The sequence below is a fragment of the Maylandia zebra genome, linkage group LG22, assembly GCF_041146795.1.
Source record: "Maylandia zebra isolate NMK-2024a linkage group LG22, Mzebra_GT3a, whole genome shotgun sequence".
NCBI classification, from domain to species: domain Eukaryota; kingdom Metazoa; phylum Chordata; class Actinopteri; order Cichliformes; family Cichlidae; genus Maylandia; species Maylandia zebra.
Window position 1 is genome coordinate 28,864,978 of NC_135187.1, and position 16,300 is coordinate 28,881,277.

The 16,300-nt window shown below is 40.4% G+C and overlaps 1 protein-coding gene across 5 annotated transcripts in view; it reads left to right on the forward strand.

Annotated features, from left to right (window-relative positions):
* The window catches only part of col22a1 (collagen, type XXII, alpha 1), a 71,312-nt gene that overhangs the window by 10,433 nt on the left and 44,579 nt on the right, over positions 1-16,300 (forward strand). For 3 of the 5 annotated variants that reach the window (XM_004564369.5, XM_012922777.4, XM_004564370.5), the window contains 13 exons: positions 4,751-4,862; positions 6,176-6,299; positions 6,508-6,783; positions 6,878-6,958; positions 9,589-9,705; positions 9,819-9,863; positions 9,973-10,035; positions 11,123-11,161; positions 12,687-12,740; positions 12,837-12,890; positions 13,548-13,601; positions 15,794-15,847; positions 15,954-15,998. In XM_004564369.5, coding sequence (XP_004564426.2) covers positions 4,751-4,862; positions 6,176-6,299; positions 6,508-6,783; positions 6,878-6,958; positions 9,589-9,705; positions 9,819-9,863; positions 9,973-10,035; positions 11,123-11,161; positions 12,687-12,740; positions 12,837-12,890; positions 13,548-13,601; positions 15,794-15,847; positions 15,954-15,998 — 1,118 coding nt within the window. The remainder of the gene's footprint in view (positions 1-4,750; positions 4,863-6,175; positions 6,300-6,507; positions 6,784-6,877; positions 6,959-9,588; positions 9,706-9,818; positions 9,864-9,972; positions 10,036-11,122; positions 11,162-12,686; positions 12,741-12,836; positions 12,891-13,547; positions 13,602-15,793; positions 15,848-15,953; positions 15,999-16,300) is intronic. The other 2 variants (XM_012922778.4, XM_012922779.4) reach the window with 2 other exon arrangements.

Consider the following 16,300-nt stretch of genomic DNA (forward strand, 5'->3'; position numbering starts at 1 on the left):
TTTTAAGATTAGCAGTGAAGCTGCTGTTTCACTAGCATGTAGCGCTCCATCATTAGATGTTTTTATTCCACACATTCCACGCTGCTGTGTTAAAGGTTCTTCTCTGAGGTCTTGAAAACCATTTACCCACCAGTTATAACAGTGTGTTCTGGGAAATCTCAGTTCCTGTCTGTGTCTCCCACCCACATCCATCACAGTAAGAGAAAAAACAGATGCACAGGCATGAGTGTTTGGACTCGTGCTAAGTCCAGGTTCAAGGAAAAAGAGATGTAAGAGCACCGAAAAGCTATGTTTTTAGAAATATTCCCTCTTAACATACTTGGCTGGCACAGGGTCCTCTGTTGATTTATTCAGGAAAGACAGACTTTGATTTCTTAAAAAAAAAATTACTTAAAACCCGGACATCCTTCCATCTTTTTTGTATATCTTTTGGTCAGCATCACAACTCTACTGGACCTCACTGCGTACACCCTGAAGAGGCTGCTGAATGACAGCCAAAAACACGTTACTTCTTAAGGACAGTTTATCAAAACTGCATGTCCTTAGACATGTGGGAGGAAAACCACACAGACATAACATGGAAACTTGAAACAGAAAGACACCAGCTGGCAATGAATTCAAATATAACAACATTAATGAAATGAAATAAAAAAACAAAACCAAATATATCTGTTTTGGACAAAAAATAACTGGCTAAGTTTAAGACTTGTGTTTGTTGATGCAACATCTGCAAATCAAAGATGGATGACAATGATTACTATTTAACATAACAGCCCACTTTTTTTAAATTCCCCTCTCGCTCCTGTCGGGCCGTCTTTATCCTTCAAACTCGGGTCTTCTACAAGAGGCCTGTGAGCTCGAGGGTCATGTGCAGTATCTATATTTCCTTTTGCTTCCAAAACAGCTTTAAACCACTGATGGAATGCGTAAGTCAATTACTGAGAGACAGGGTCATTAGTGCTCCTTGATTTAATGTGATGAATAGGACTTTAAATAGTAGTAAAGTTGTAGATAATTGTCAACAACAGACTTTTAAAAGTTCCCAGATGTATTTTTTAGTTTAATAAAAAAGCAACAAACTAACAAAATTCAGATGAGATGAGGAACGTCTCATTAGCTAATAACTTGTGATTTACAATTAACATGCACAGGATAATCCTAAATTTGAAACAGTCCAAAATATTAAATCTTTTAAAATTCAATTTGATTTCAAATTTCAATGAAATGAGTTACTGAACCTGTAAATTCATCAGGCGAGTGTTTGCAGACGTCCCAACATGGAGCTGTTTTTCTGTAGCATCCATATAGATTGTCAGTCTGCTGGCATCCACAGCTCTCACATTCAGTGATTAAGTGCAACATCAATATGGAGTTGCACACTGAGCTATGATGTGAAGTCTACTTTTTAGACTACATTTATTTCCTGGTGAGAAAAACTATGGTTTAGCTGTTAACTATCCACTACTGGATGCACCAGCGAATGGCAGTGGCATGTAATTCCTGCCTGATTACTCTGTACTTTAACCACATAATCTTATAATCATCGGTTAATTTCTCACAATTATTTGAGAGATCTTCTGTGAAATATTACGAGCTAGTAAAACTGAACTTAAATACTTCAGTGCATATTTGTTTATTGTATTTCGGTTTTGCTAAATGAACAGTATTTCCCCTCATACTGTAGTCAGGTTTTAAGAGTATATATTGGACTAAAGTACAGAACCCTTTGCGAAAGCTTTATCCCTGATGCATCCTCTTAGAGTTGCTAAAAAGTTACGCTGACTTTTTGACTGAAAGAGTGTTTTCATGATTAGACACAGCGTCACTTTCTGCTGTCAGGACACATTATCACATCCTCGTCACTGGGCAAGTGCTAATTATGTGGTTTGGCTTTTTCTCTCAGCCGCAAAAGAAATTAGAACAAACTTTTGATAAATCACTGAAAGCCACTGATACTTTCTTAAGCAGCTGTATCACTTTGTCAGATGCGCTAAGCACTCGTACTGGAATAAATCCTCTGACCAAAGATTTGTTTGTCAGATCTTGTTCCAGTGGAAAACTCTATGGGAAATACTTCTCTTGTACCCAGACTATAGAATACTGTGGAACAGGCCATGAATACACTCCACACTGCATTGATTTATATTTGCTTTACATTTAGTTACAGCTAAACACTATCATAATTTTAAATTCCATCATAATTACTCATGTTCTATACTTTAACTGTTCCCATAGTGTTGTCTGGAAGCAAAGGCAGCTCAATGAAAATGTTCAGTTTTTATTTCACTTTAGCACCAGTAGATACAGCACAGGGGTGCTTATTGATTTATTTTCTCTACCTTGAATCTAACACAGACAGTTGTGTCACAATCAGGTCTTTTCTACGAGCAAAAACCTGCTGTGGGCCCCACTTGGGGCGAAATGTTATCACACAGCGGTCTGAGGTCTGACGCTCTGACATGATAAAGATGTCTGGGGATTTCCAAGCTGCAGTCGCTCTGTAAATGCAGCTAACTTTAAGATGTACAATGTCGAACTTGCTTGAGCAAAGTACTTTTTTTCAGTTTGCGGGTAAGCACACCGAGATTTTCTCTTCATACAGACACACGGTGTTTATCATTGCTACTCCTGCAGGTCCTTCTTATAATTACACAACAAATGCCTCTGTGCTGGTGCACAGGGAGTGCAGTTCTCTTTGCTAAATGTCAAGACTATTTGCCACTTATTATGATTTGACAGCCAAGAGACCTGCGGTTTGAATGAGACTTGTATTTATCACGGGCTGTCTAGTCAGACCCCCTCGGGGTACCGAGCACACACAAGAGGCTGCGGAGCATCTCCGTGGCTCGGCGCTCACTATCTACTGTACAAATGTTGCCATCTGCTCCCATCAAAAGAATGCTGTGTGTATGCGCTCGCCTTTCCCAGTCAGTGAACTCATCTGGCTTTTGCCGCAGATCACCCCAGTGGTCGTTTTTGGCTGTCCAAAATAACTTTTTGGGTTGATTATACGCTATCTGCTGCCAGTTCAAATTACAGCTTTGTGCTCAGATTTGGCCCCAAAGAGCCACAGAAACAGCATGGTGTGCACGATGCAAGCACAGTGACAGGGAGAATCGAGGCCAGTGTAACTCACAGCTGCGTGGCTTCCTCGAGCAACTGATAACCAGCAAACATCGCTCTTGTACAGCAAAGGTTTACGTTTTTACTCGTTAAGTTGTCAACTACTCAAAGTGTTTTCTTTCAGATAGCAAAGGAAGGTGAGCCCTTTTACATCACACGTATCTCAGAAGACTTTTTAAAAATAACCCAACTGAGACTGGGGGGGATTTTGCGAGTATCCCATCCCATGGTTTAAATAAGGCAAAAGTCTCAGGTATGAGAACACAGCAACAAATCCTTTTTGGATTTTTCTGCATGAACATGGTGAGAAAATTAAAGATGACTCACATTAAATGTCAGGCTTAAGAATGTGTGTGTGTTTGAAGCTGTGTTTTCCATTTACCTAATATACTGACGACTGAATCGCTCAATTCAATTTAATTAAATTTTATTTATATAGTGCCAAATCACAACAACAGTCGCCTCAAGGCGCTTTATATTGCACAGTAGATCGTACAATAACAAACAACAAGAAAGCTAAGGCAAAATTGATGACTCTTGTGTTTTAAGTGAGCAAAGAAACAGCACCATCTGGTGGCCAGTAAAGGTAACCTAACTAATAAAGCTGTTTCATAATCAAATGAATGAAAGACAATGAGAAATGTTTCCTTGTGCATGCGTTTGAGCAAAGAGAAAGTCTCCACCCACTGCTGAGTGAATAAAATAATTGTTAACGGTGCATGTGAGGCAAATTACTGACAGATAAAGCAGCTGTTGTGTGCGGCTGATGGCAGATCAGTTATATCTGTCATGAAGACTTTTGATTCTAACGTTATTTTTTGCTCTGTTGCTAATGACACAGGGGCAGGCTAAGTGTGCGCTTAACCACCTGCTTCCAAGCTATTTCCTATGACATCCACTGAGCTTTTCTGCCAGACTCTCGCATTACCACCTTAATGCTGTGGTTTCCTCTTTGAAAGATTAGTGCGCTGCTGTTATTATTCCCACTAGACGTCTCACACAGATTTTGCTGCATAACTAGGGCTGTGCAGGAAAATGTTGAGGCTGTTCTCATTCTGTTGACTCACTCGTGCCGCAGTCTGCTTTCCGGAGAGCTCAGACTACACAACATAGGCTAACCACCAGCTTTCAGTGAGAGCTGCTGGACACACTGGCAGCATTAGTGCTGCACAAGCGCTCGTCTTACTGGCATCGCCATAGCTACAGCTACTTGTTTGTTGTACAAGGGAGTGTCCTCTCTAAACCACCTAACTATGGTCTGTGGTCACACCACTTCAAATCACACGCTGCAGAACAATGTACACACAGATGCGCTCTCTCAGACTCACACGAGGACCTTACCACCAGTGGAAACGAGCTTTTTTTCCCCACTCTGGCAACAAATCTAACAAATATTTAAATGGTCCAGAAAACATCTGTATTTTCCAGTTGTCCATTAATTCAGCAATTCATCAAAAAGTCAAAAACACAGTCGATGCAGGGTGTGGTGGGACTGACCCAGTTAAACTTCAGTGTACCCCCTAGAAATCTGACAAAGCCATAACTCAACTTCATGACCGGAGAGCCTGGCATGATTTTTTTATGTGTGTGTGGAGTCCAACTAGGCTTTTTTACTGTGTTGCTGCAGGATTTGACCTGATGGAGTATTTCAACGTGAGAGATATTCTGGGAGCCAGAGATGAAGATGGACAAAGTTCATATGTTCGCCTTGGCACCATGCCTATAGTACAAAACACAGAGTAAGTGACCTGCCCATTATGCTTTAAACAGTTCAGCTTGTTTTTGAGCCCTGTCAATGCACATGAAAGTGGCAAAAATGAAGTCTTTGAAGTCTCCAAAAATTCATCCTTTTAAATCTCAGTTCTGGCTGAAAAGGAAATGTTTCCTGCACAACAACTCCAACAATGAGGAGATTCAAAGCCAAACACAACTAAGACCAACTTGCAATACATTATGACACAATCTCATGTGAAACATCATTACCATGTAGCTATATTAATGACATCTTCTGTATATTAACCTTATGGAGTTAGAGTTGATATGTCGCTATCTGAACACAGCCAGATGAAATGTCAGTAAATGTGATAAACAACCACTAGCCATCTACTTAAGTACTAAAGGCACCAATTTAGTCTTTTTTAGACTTATTCCTGACATCCTGAGATCCATAAAGGGATAAAGGGAAGTCATTTTGAAGGCTCAGAATTGGCCAACCAGGAGAACGTGGATGTCTTCTCCCCATTTGTCAAATGTTTTTGTCTCATTAAGTGTTTTCTGTCTGCACTGTTTTTTTTATATAGGACGCTACAGTAAAAATAAAATTAGCTAACTCTTAAAGCTAAAAATAAAGACACCTTAACTAGTATTCTGCTTTGATGGCGCAAATGTCTAAACTAAAGCACCAAAACACAGTTTATGGTGAAGTTTAAACCTTTTTTTGTTACTTGTTACTTGGTGGCTAAGCTAGCCTTGTCAATTTTCAGTATTTATGCTAAGCTAACTGTCTGCTACTTGTAGCCATAGAGAGCCTAAAAAATAGGTTTGACTACAGTAACATCCCCCATTGACTTTTGAAGTTCCTTTTGAACTGTCATGGTGCGCATTCTTACCACCGTGGTGTTTTGAAACAGAAGAACAAGCGCTGGATTTGTGAAAGAATGATTTTGGCTAACAAGGTGTCAATCCCAAATTGTTAACCAGTGAGCATCCTGGCTAATCCTATTCTTTGAAAGGTTTTTCCAGTTTTCCAATTTTACAGAATTCTGAGCTCTTCCTTTATAAATATTAATTCAGATGTGAACAGTTTATTTTATTTTGCTGTTTCTATAAATACACAGGCAACAGTTTGAATATAAGAAGTCAGTGTAAAACTGCTAAGAAGAGCAGAAAGAGTAGCTACAAACACACTGGTTGCTAGGTAAAACACTGGGACTGTGTTTAACCTTATACATTAATATTTCAACTGCTGTACAGCCAATGCAACTGTTGGTTTACCACATCCACTAAAAAGAGAAAAATAAAGCAGTAATAATAATGTACTTTTATTCCACAGAGATGTGTTTCGTCAAGGGCTGCCAGACGAATATGCCTTTGTGACCACATTTAAATTCAGGAAAACCTCGAGGCGTGAAGACTGGTACCTCTGGCAGATTTTTGACAAATATGGAATTCCACAGGTGAGTGAGTCAAATGTAAATAGTGACAAATGTACCTGTCTCTGCATGTGGCCCAACTTGGAGAATTACATCATCGAATGGGCTCACCTCGCTGACTTCTCTTTTTCATTCCAATATTTTATTTATTTTTGTACATTCATTACTTCCCCCTATGGAAAACAAGCTCCTTTATGTTTCAGTTCACATCCCTGTGCTTCTGACCTGTCAGGTGTCCATCCGTCTGGACGGTGAGAACAAGGCAGTGGAGTACAACGCTGTGGGCCTTACAAAAGATGCTGTGAGGGCTGTGTTCAAAAACCCTGAAGTCGACAACCTGTTTGACCGCAACTGGCACAAGATTGCCCTCAGTGTGGAGTCCAAGTCTGTGTCTCTGTACTTGGATTGCAAGCACATCCAGACGCTGCCGATAGAAGACAGAGAGGACATTGATATCCAGGGGAAGACAGTGATTGGGAAAAGGCTGTATGACAGTGTGCCAATTGATGTGAGTCTTTACCTCCATTTTGGCAACAGTGTGATTCATGTCAGTCAAGGTTATTTTTCTGCAGTTGACCTGTTGTTAATCTGTGTACATACAGTTTGACCTCCAGAGAATGATGATTTACTGCGATTCCAAGCATGCCGAGCTGGAAACCTGCTGTGATCTACCTAATGGGCCTGTAAGTATTACAGGCCAACAGGCCCAGAGTCTGCGTCTTTGCAGTGAAAGCGAAACGCGTCTTTCAGATGCTGCTGCTAAGCCGTGGAGGTTCCTGGTTGCATAGAAATATACATCTACCACAAGATGGGATGCTTTGTGTTTAAAGGAAAGGTTACATCCAAATAATTAAGTTTGCATGAGTGTGTGCCCCCCCAGCTCAGTTGTAGCTTGAACAGCTAAGCTACTTTGAATAATCAGTGTAGCTTTGTTACTTTGTAACTCTGTACAATACAGCTTTTTCAAACAGCTTTAGAGGAGCAGTTTGACACTCATACACATTTAAGATGAAGTGAAAAAAAAATCCAGATATTTTCCACTTGCTCCTTTGAAATATGATGGAAACAGAAACAAGCAGTTACTTGCCAATGTGACTAATCAGACCTCCACACGGTGGTATTTATTAGCTGATTAATGGAGTTGACACATTACTTAAAATTGATTTTGTAATAATACACATTAGTGCCACAATCCTCAGAATAAAAACAGAAGTACAGTGGCTCTTTGCCTAACACAGATATACGCTATAACGCTAATGAACTGACCCAGGCACATCTACCACAGATTTAAAAAATGATTGTCTTTGAATGGGTGGCTGTAGCTCAGGAGGTAGAGCAGGTCACCTACTGATCGGAAGGTCGGTGGTTCAATCCCTGGCTCCTCTAGTCTGCATGTCAAGTATCCTTGGGCAAGATACTAACCCTAACTTGCTCTCCGATGCATCCATCGGAGTATGAATGTCGTTAGAAAGCACTAAGGCTACGTTCACACTGCAGGCGAAAGCGCATCAAATCCGATTTTTTGACCCTATGCGACCCATATCCGATCATGCTATGACAGTGTGAACGGCGCAAATCCGATATTTTCAAATCCGATCTGGGTCACTTTCGTATGTGGTACTGAATCCGATACATATCCGATGTTTTAGAAAGCGACTGCTGTTTGAACGGTCAAGTCGCATTAAATCCGCCTTTTACGTCACCGACACAAGACTGAAGCCAATTATCAGCGCCAGAGAAGCGCCCGAGAAGACATCGCGAACGCTTCCTGGCCATCCAGTGTAGATGTCAGTGAAACTGTTGGGAAGACAACGTAAACATTTTATTTGTACTGTATAATCTGCAGATTCTGACAGAAATCTACAGCTATCCTTTGAAGCACCGCTCCTCTCTTAAACGGCAATAAGGATCATTATTAGGTTATTTACATTATTATGTAAATAACAAAATAACTTAAAGCAAAAATTGGGAAACGTGAAGACCGAAGTCTTTATATTAAGGGCCATCAGTCAAACAATACTGTTGCTCTGGGTCTAAACAGAGCGCGTTGTGTGTGACATCTTCTTTTGCGCATGCGGGCCGCTTTGAGCGTTCACACTAGAGAGCGTTTGCTGTCGCATTTTATTTGTAGTGTGAACGAGCAGACAAAAAAATCGGATTTGATCAAAAAATCGGAATTGAGCATTAAGACCTGCAGTGTGAACGTAGCCTAAGTGTAGATAAAGTGCTTGTGAGAATGGGTGTGATTGGGTGAATGAGGCATGTTGTATAGAGTGCTTTGAGTACTCTGTGAGAGTAGAAAAGCGCTATATAAGAATCAGTCCATTTACCATTTGAAATCTCACCAGCTTACAACTAGTTAATTTTGCTATCTAGGTAATTAAGACACAACTAAACAGCCTATAGGATCTAGCTGAGTACACATAAGTGAATTGTCATGCTAATGTTTAATTCTTGGACTCCACTAGATTAACTTTGCATGAATCACAAAAGCTCAAAATAGTTCTTATTTATGTTGGTTGCTGGTGCAGCCCCTCAATTCATCCACTGTCTGAAGCTTTTTCTCATTCATTTTTTTCCCACTTCCTTCTCATTGGTTAACCTTCGGAAACACAAGATTTAAACAGTGTGTGCTTGTGACTCTCTATGACATCATACAGAGCCACTTTTGAAATGAAATGTTTCAGAGTTGAGCATCCTGAAGCGTCAGTTTTTAGATCACAGGTGTTGCAGGTCCTAAGGGGCGATCGTGGCTAAGGGGCGATCGTGGCTCAAGAGTTGGGAGTTCGCCTTGTAATCGGAAGGTTGCCGGTTCGAGCCCCAGCTTGGACAGTCTCGGTCGTTGTGTCCTTGGGCAAGACACTTCACCTGTTGCCTACTGGTGGTGGTCAGAGGGCCTGGTGGCGCCAGTGTCCGGCAGCCTTGCCTCTGTCAGTGCGCCCCAGGGTGGCTGTGGCTACAATGTAGCTTACCATCACCAGTGTGTGAATGGGTGGATGACTGGATATGTAAAGCGCTTTGGGGTCCTTAGGGACTAGAAAAGCGCTATATAAATACAGGCCATTTACCATTTAGCATCACAGGGATGCCTGCAAACCTTCAAATAGCACTAATATAAACCCAGGAGTGGCACTGATCATCATCAGCTCATCATAAAGGTATAGACCATATAGGTATCATTTCTTCTAAAGCAGGAGCTACTTTAAAAGTTAAAAGTGTGGGTCTGAATAGTTTTAGCCTTAATCAGAGATGCCTGTCTCTTCTATCACAGCATCATGATCCAGTTTTATCAAAATAAATTGCTTCATTTCAGTGCCCTAAGACGGTTGTGACAGAGGCTCCCCCTTACAAGATCCCTACGCCAACACCTACCAGTGCTGAGCAACAACGAGGCCCTCAAGTGAACTGCTCCTGCCCTGCTGGAGAAAAGGTAAAGCCCCGCTGATTTTACCACGCCTAATCCCTCTCTATTATTTCCACGGATGAGTGGGAATCCTTTCTTCAGTGGCTTTCAAAAGACGGCTGTGTTTTCATTTCTCACAGGGTCGCATGGGTGCACCCGGTGTTGCAGGTCCTAAGGGTGAAAAGGTCATCTACCACTGCCTTTCAGTTCTATAGTGTTTGTGATAAAGGATTACACTTTCATTATAGTTGTTCGGCTTTATTTTTATTGTGTGAACCTGCCTACTTTTTTCAGGGTGACACTGGCCCTAAGGGTGCTATCGGACCACCTGGACTCAAAGGAGAAAAAGGACAAAGTGTATGAAAACTTAAAAATGTCCACAGTCACATCTTTTTACTTTTAAGATAGCTTCAAACCTTTTGGAGTACAGTGAGGGAAATGATTACTATGCTGAATTTGTAAGATTGCTCACTTTCAAAGAAGGAAAGAGTCATGATTTTTATGTAAACACATTACATAAATGTTATAAAATGATTTCACTGAGTAAAAATAAGCATTTGATCTCTAACCAAAACATAATTTAGTATTTGGTGGAGAAGTGTTGTTGGCAAGCAAGCATTAAGATGTTTCCTGTAGTTGGTCTCCAGGTTTGCACACATCTCAGGAGGGATTTGAACCCATTTCTCTTTACAGAAACTCTCAAAATCATTTAGGTTTCTTGGATACCACTTTGCAACTCAAATGTCCCTCCACAAATTTATAAAATTGAGGTCCGGAGAAGGTCTAAGCCACTCCGTGACCTTAATGTGCTTCTTTCATGACCCATCTTCTGTATTCTGGCTGATGGAAGGAGGTTCTCATTCAAGATTCAAGTCTTCCTGTACAGTGCAGTGCAAAAGCATTATGTTGCCACTTGAGTGTTTGACATACTCAGCATTTCTCTTCCTTCAGTTGGGTCGAGTTGTTGCCAAAGAGTTTGAGTTTAGTTTCGTCTGACCACAGCGTTTTCTCCAGAACCTCCTTTTGAATCATTTAAATGTTACCAGTGACTGTTGTCCCAGCCACCGTCTGATCAATAACAAGCTCCTCATGTGTAGTTTTAGGCTGATCCACCACCTTTCTCATGATCATCCTCACCCCATCAGGTAAGATCTTACATAGAGCGTGACGGACAGCTCTGTGGTCTTGCCTGTGTTGGTGAAGAGGTTGGATTGGAAAATACTGATTGCCACATGGGCACACAGACAAACTTTAGAGGATCAAATACTTATTTCAGCACAAAAATCCTTCATTTCTATGATCGGAGCAAATTTACAAATCCAATAATTATTTCCCCCACTGTAAATAAACTAGTCTTGGTCACGTCACATGCTATGCTTTCAAGCTTTCTTGCTTTTCTTTCAGCCTCGATAATAATTAATCCTTATTGGTTAATTATTTGCAGGGCAGTATAAACTCTGTCAAAGGTGGCAGAGGTGAGAAGGTAAGTAAACCTGTCCTTCACAACTCTGCATGAGCATCATCTTAACCCAGATACATGTTTGTCTGTGTATTGTGCATATTTTATATGCATGTAGACAAAATGTTCTAATCTGCTCCTTCAGATCTTTTTTATTCAAGTCTTTCTTGCTATCTCGCTTTTTGGCTTTGCCTTTTTTTCTATATGTTTTTTCCTGGGAGTGTCTAGGAACCTGCTCATACATCTCTTATTGTCAGAGTAACAGATGTATGAATTATAGGACAGGTTACCACAGAGGATATGTAGCAGGGAGCCAGTGCAGACGCCCACCCAGTCTGCACAAATCACAGCCTCTGTGCTGCCTTCCAGTGCCAGCCGGGAGTCCCACGATGTAATTTATTCCCTGAAACAAACTTCTCGGTATTCACCTCTCACACTGCACTGAAAGGGACACTTAAAAATGCCCTAGAGATCTAAAAGACGAGAAGTGTTATCCTGGTAGTTTTGAGAACACACCTGTAAATTCTTCTGGATAATACAGGTGCACTACAGGGGGGCAGTGCAGTCAGAGCGACAGCAAAAGTCATTTCATGATACATTTATTTGACTTTTCTATTTGTTATAGCTGAAAAAAGAAAAACTTGCAGGTTTGATAAAACGCGCATTAAATCGAACTTTAATGCGCCTTGCTGCTTTTTCTGTTTCTTACTGCGCAAGCATCTGTCTTCACTTTCTCCATGGGAAGGCTGCAATTTGCTGCTTTTCGAAACCTGATGCAAACACGTGACGTAAACTGACTTTAAGCTGCGGTTCAAAGTGGCTGAGCTGGTCATCGAGTCTCCCTGAGCACGTGGCGGGGGAGCGAAATCAAAACTGGTTTAATTGCTCCCTGTGCAGCACTCTTCTTATGGATCATGTCTTTTTGCCATGGGGTGCAGCAGAACAGGAGTCCCTTTTGCTGATCTAAAGGACGTGTGCTAATATGATATAAGCCTGAAATAATTAAAGGGCAACCTCCTGTGACTTGTAAAGTGGTTTATGAAGCAGAGGGAAGTCTTGCGGTGGGTGAGACCTCATGGTACCGTGTAATTTAACAGCCATTACTTTTTGCTCAGACGCGGGATTCCTTGGCACAGAAGATGACATCAGTGTACAAACCAAAAGTGTGATGCTCTGAGGACAATGGGAAGCCATTGTTCCTTGAGTCTTTGGTCGAATGTGCGACCAAACCATAGCGGGTCTTGGTGAAGCTGTAAGGATATTCTGGCTCCCGAACCTTTACTCAAAAGTGTTTTGTTTGTCTCGGTTTATGTGAGTCTTTGTGTTCTGTGTATAACGTTTAACTTTGTGTGTTACTGTGTGTGCAGTGATAATACATCTCCTGTTCTTTGTGTTTAATTGACTGTCCATCCATCGGGTACTAAACCATGTTCTGTGATACTGCTGGGTTGATTTTTTTTGACAGCACGTCACCGCCGCCTGTCCCGGCCCCCCTGCATGCCTTACTGTGACTGAACTATAGACGTTAACGCTTGTTTTGTATTCACAGGGTGATAGAGGCAGCATAGGGTTGACAGGTCCTCCTGGACAAAAAGGAGAGAAGGTGTGAACCTGGAGACCTGGAAATCTTTTGACTTTTATTTAGAGTTTTAAACGGCGCCAAACTGGTACTGATTGTGTGTTTTCAACCATCTCACAGGGAGTTGGTGGAATCCCAGGCATTGATGGTTTAACTGGAGACAAAGGCGACACAGTAAGAAGCAAACCTATACAGCTATGGTGTTACCTTTATTTTTATACCGTATATCAAAATTTACAGTATTAAATATATATGCATATTTAAAAAAATAAAAAGATGTTTAGAAAAAGGCATTTACTGATTTTTTCCATGAAATAACAGGTGTTCTTAATGGTGTATTTATATTTTATTCATCATTTCCAAGTGTCCAAACAAAACAGTTTTTGTTTGGACACTTGGAAATGTTCTTTTTTCACAGTATTTTTTCTCAATACTCATTATATCATCCCTTGTTTATTTTGCCAAACATATTTTCCAACTCTTCTTCCTGTTTTAACTTTATTGTATTTTATTTATCAGATTTTATGAGGATAAAATATAAAAACAAAAGCAGTTGTTTTTTTTATTTTATCCTCATAAAAGCTGATAGATAAATGTTTCACTATTTCTTTCCATTATATTTCAAAAGTAGATGAGGATTCTATGTGACAGTTTTCTGTTTTATTTTGAAATAACGTCTTATTGGCATGTATTTATAACACTATTTGGTAAAACTGTAACAATTATAAATTTTTCAAAGAAATCGTCTAACTTTCTGACCTTTGTTTTCTATTCCTTTTCAAAACGCAGACGTTGTGACTGTGCAAATGTTGTTGTTTTTTTCATAATCAGGGTGAAGCAGGACTGGCTGGTGATCCAGGGCTACCAGGTCCAGCTGGACCGAGGGTGGGTGAATGTGGTTTTCCAGCTTTTAATCCATTCACGAGTGACTGCACATGCACATGCAGTTTTGAAAAGGTTTTAAATAAATTTCAGGCCATATAAAAAAGGAAAAAAAACCTTAAGCTAATCTGGTTTTGGCATCAATCTCAGAGAGGCACTTGTTCTGTTAAGTGAGTGTACATAAGTTTTTTTGAACAATTTCCTCTCAAGCTGGTATTGATTTTTTGCCAGTTTGGGTGACTTTCTCTTGGATGAAGCTGCAGCATCTGGTGAGGGAGTCAGGCAGATGGGAGTATGGGTGCGGGCTCAAGCTGGGCCACTGGCCTGTGACAGACTGCCCAAGACTGAAGCGAACGAGCATCACTGCACAGGATATACGAGATTATTAAAAAAACAGTGAACACCTCCTAGGACTGGCTCAGTTCATAAATAAACATTTTTACTGCTGCTTCATAGCTTTACGAACTTTGAGGCTGGACTATATATTTTGTTATTATCAGGCTGCTCTACAGTGTTGGGAATACGTTACTCAATGAGAGCAACGTATTGTGAATACTTTGGATTACTTAATATATTATCATGCTTTTTTACAACTACATGAATGTACTGTTGCTGTGTGATTTATTACTATTACTGAAGGTTACTCACCATGCCAATAGCAACTAGATTTTTAAATCTTAATATAAAATGAGTAACAGTAGGGTGGGCATTAGGTAAGGCTGCACTTTTTGCAGCGATCTCGTATAGAAAACTATTCAGCGCGTATATAAAACAGGTCCCTTTACTCTGAACCGTAGTAAAGGGACCTCTGGCTAATACGTCGGTTCCATGTCGGGCTCGTAGCTGAAAACTAGCTTTACTTTGTTGTCTGGGTCAACTTTGCTAGCAAGAGACAGAGAGAGGCTTTGAAAGACTGCTCCAACAGAACTTATTGTGTCGGAGGAAAACACGAACACGGTGTACAGTCGAGTCTTAATAACTTACAACAGCTGCGTCCATGAGGCTACATTCTTTAGGGCTATGCCTGTAACACTCTGCCTATTGCCTTCATATTAAATTATTTTTTGAATAATAATTTTTAAAAATATTTCTTCACATCATTATGCGGGCTGCAAGTAGAGGTGACATGGGCTGTGAAATTGAGACACGGGCATTAGAGCCTCTTAATGTGTGTTTTGTTTGGGTTTCCACTGCTGTCGAATTACCAAAAATAGAGCGCGTAATCCATTTATTTCAAGAAAGAAGCTGTATTCTGAATACCACCTTTTTAAACAGTAATTGTAACAGAATACAGTTACTCATATTTTGTATTTTACAGTACATGTATTCTGTTACTCCCCAACACTGCTGCTCTAAAAGTTCAGTGCACAACGTCCAGTTTATCCAAGATGTCACAGTGAGAGAAATCATACTAGTTTCTGTTCATTGAGTCCAGTATTAGATTTAAAGGTCTTTACTTACATACAAAGTTCTGAATGAGGGTCCCATAATAGCTCAAGGACCTCATAGTATCATATTATCCCAGCAGAGCACTTTGTCTGTGGGATTACGTGCAGTTTCCAGAGATCTCAAAAGTAAGCAGAGCTATCAGGCTCCTCTGTGGAACCAGCTTTCAGTTCAGAAGACGCTCTGTCTTCTATTAAGATTTGGCTTCAAACCTTCCTTTCTGATAAAGCTTATCATTAGAGCTTTATCAAAAATGAAGGAAGAAGGTTTGACCCTGAACCATCTGTTCGTTATGGTAATATAGGCTCAGTTTGCCTGGGGACTCCAGTGTGCTGAGCACTTTATTATTTTTTATTGTTTGTTGTTTCTCAACAAGAAACTTGTGCCTGAGGTTGCTTCCATTTAAATGCACTTCTTCCTTCCCACTGTCACTAATTGCTTCCTCATAGGAGATCATCTGATCATTGAGGTTCTCTCTCTAATTTTGCGAAGGTCTTTTAATGTTTGATCATGTCACAACATCAACAAAGTTGCTCATTGTAGATTGGTAGCTTGTGGACAGAAGGTCATAAGTCAACATTTAAGGGTTTCTTGGGATAATTTTTATCACTGACAGAAGCTATTTTTTTATCTTTTGGAGTTTCAGCCGACCCCAGCGAGCCTCAGTATGCTCGAGTCAGAAATAGCGATGCTTTGGTGGAAGTCAGTAACTTTTATTAATACAAGTATTTGTTTTGTTTATTTCACAGGGTCTTCAAGGGGATGCTGGAATTCCTGGTGCACCAGGGCCAAAAGGTGTCACTGTAAGTATAATCCGAATTAACTTCCACCAAATGATGGTCTGATTTGATGGCACTTTATAGAAATTTATTTCTATAAAAATAATTATGTTGCTTTGGTTTGTTATAGGGTGACTCGGGTACAAAAGGTGAAACGGGAACACCGGGAACCAGGGTAAGTCACGTATTAAAACCACTTCGGCTTAGGCTTATGGAGAGGTTGCATTGTAGCCACATGCTACAACAAACACAGTTTCAGAAACGAAAAGATTTTACCTTTCACATCTTTCAAAGTGTATTAAATGCACTTTAATGACAATTAAAGTTTTCCATTTGGGTAAACTAAATTTGTGAAAATTCCATATAAAGAGGTAGACGTGAACCTGACCAGGTTACCGGCAACCTGATAGAGTTTAAACAGTTGCTTCACTCTTCACATATTCCTGCTTGGGGGCCTCCTGCTACAGCCACTAATCG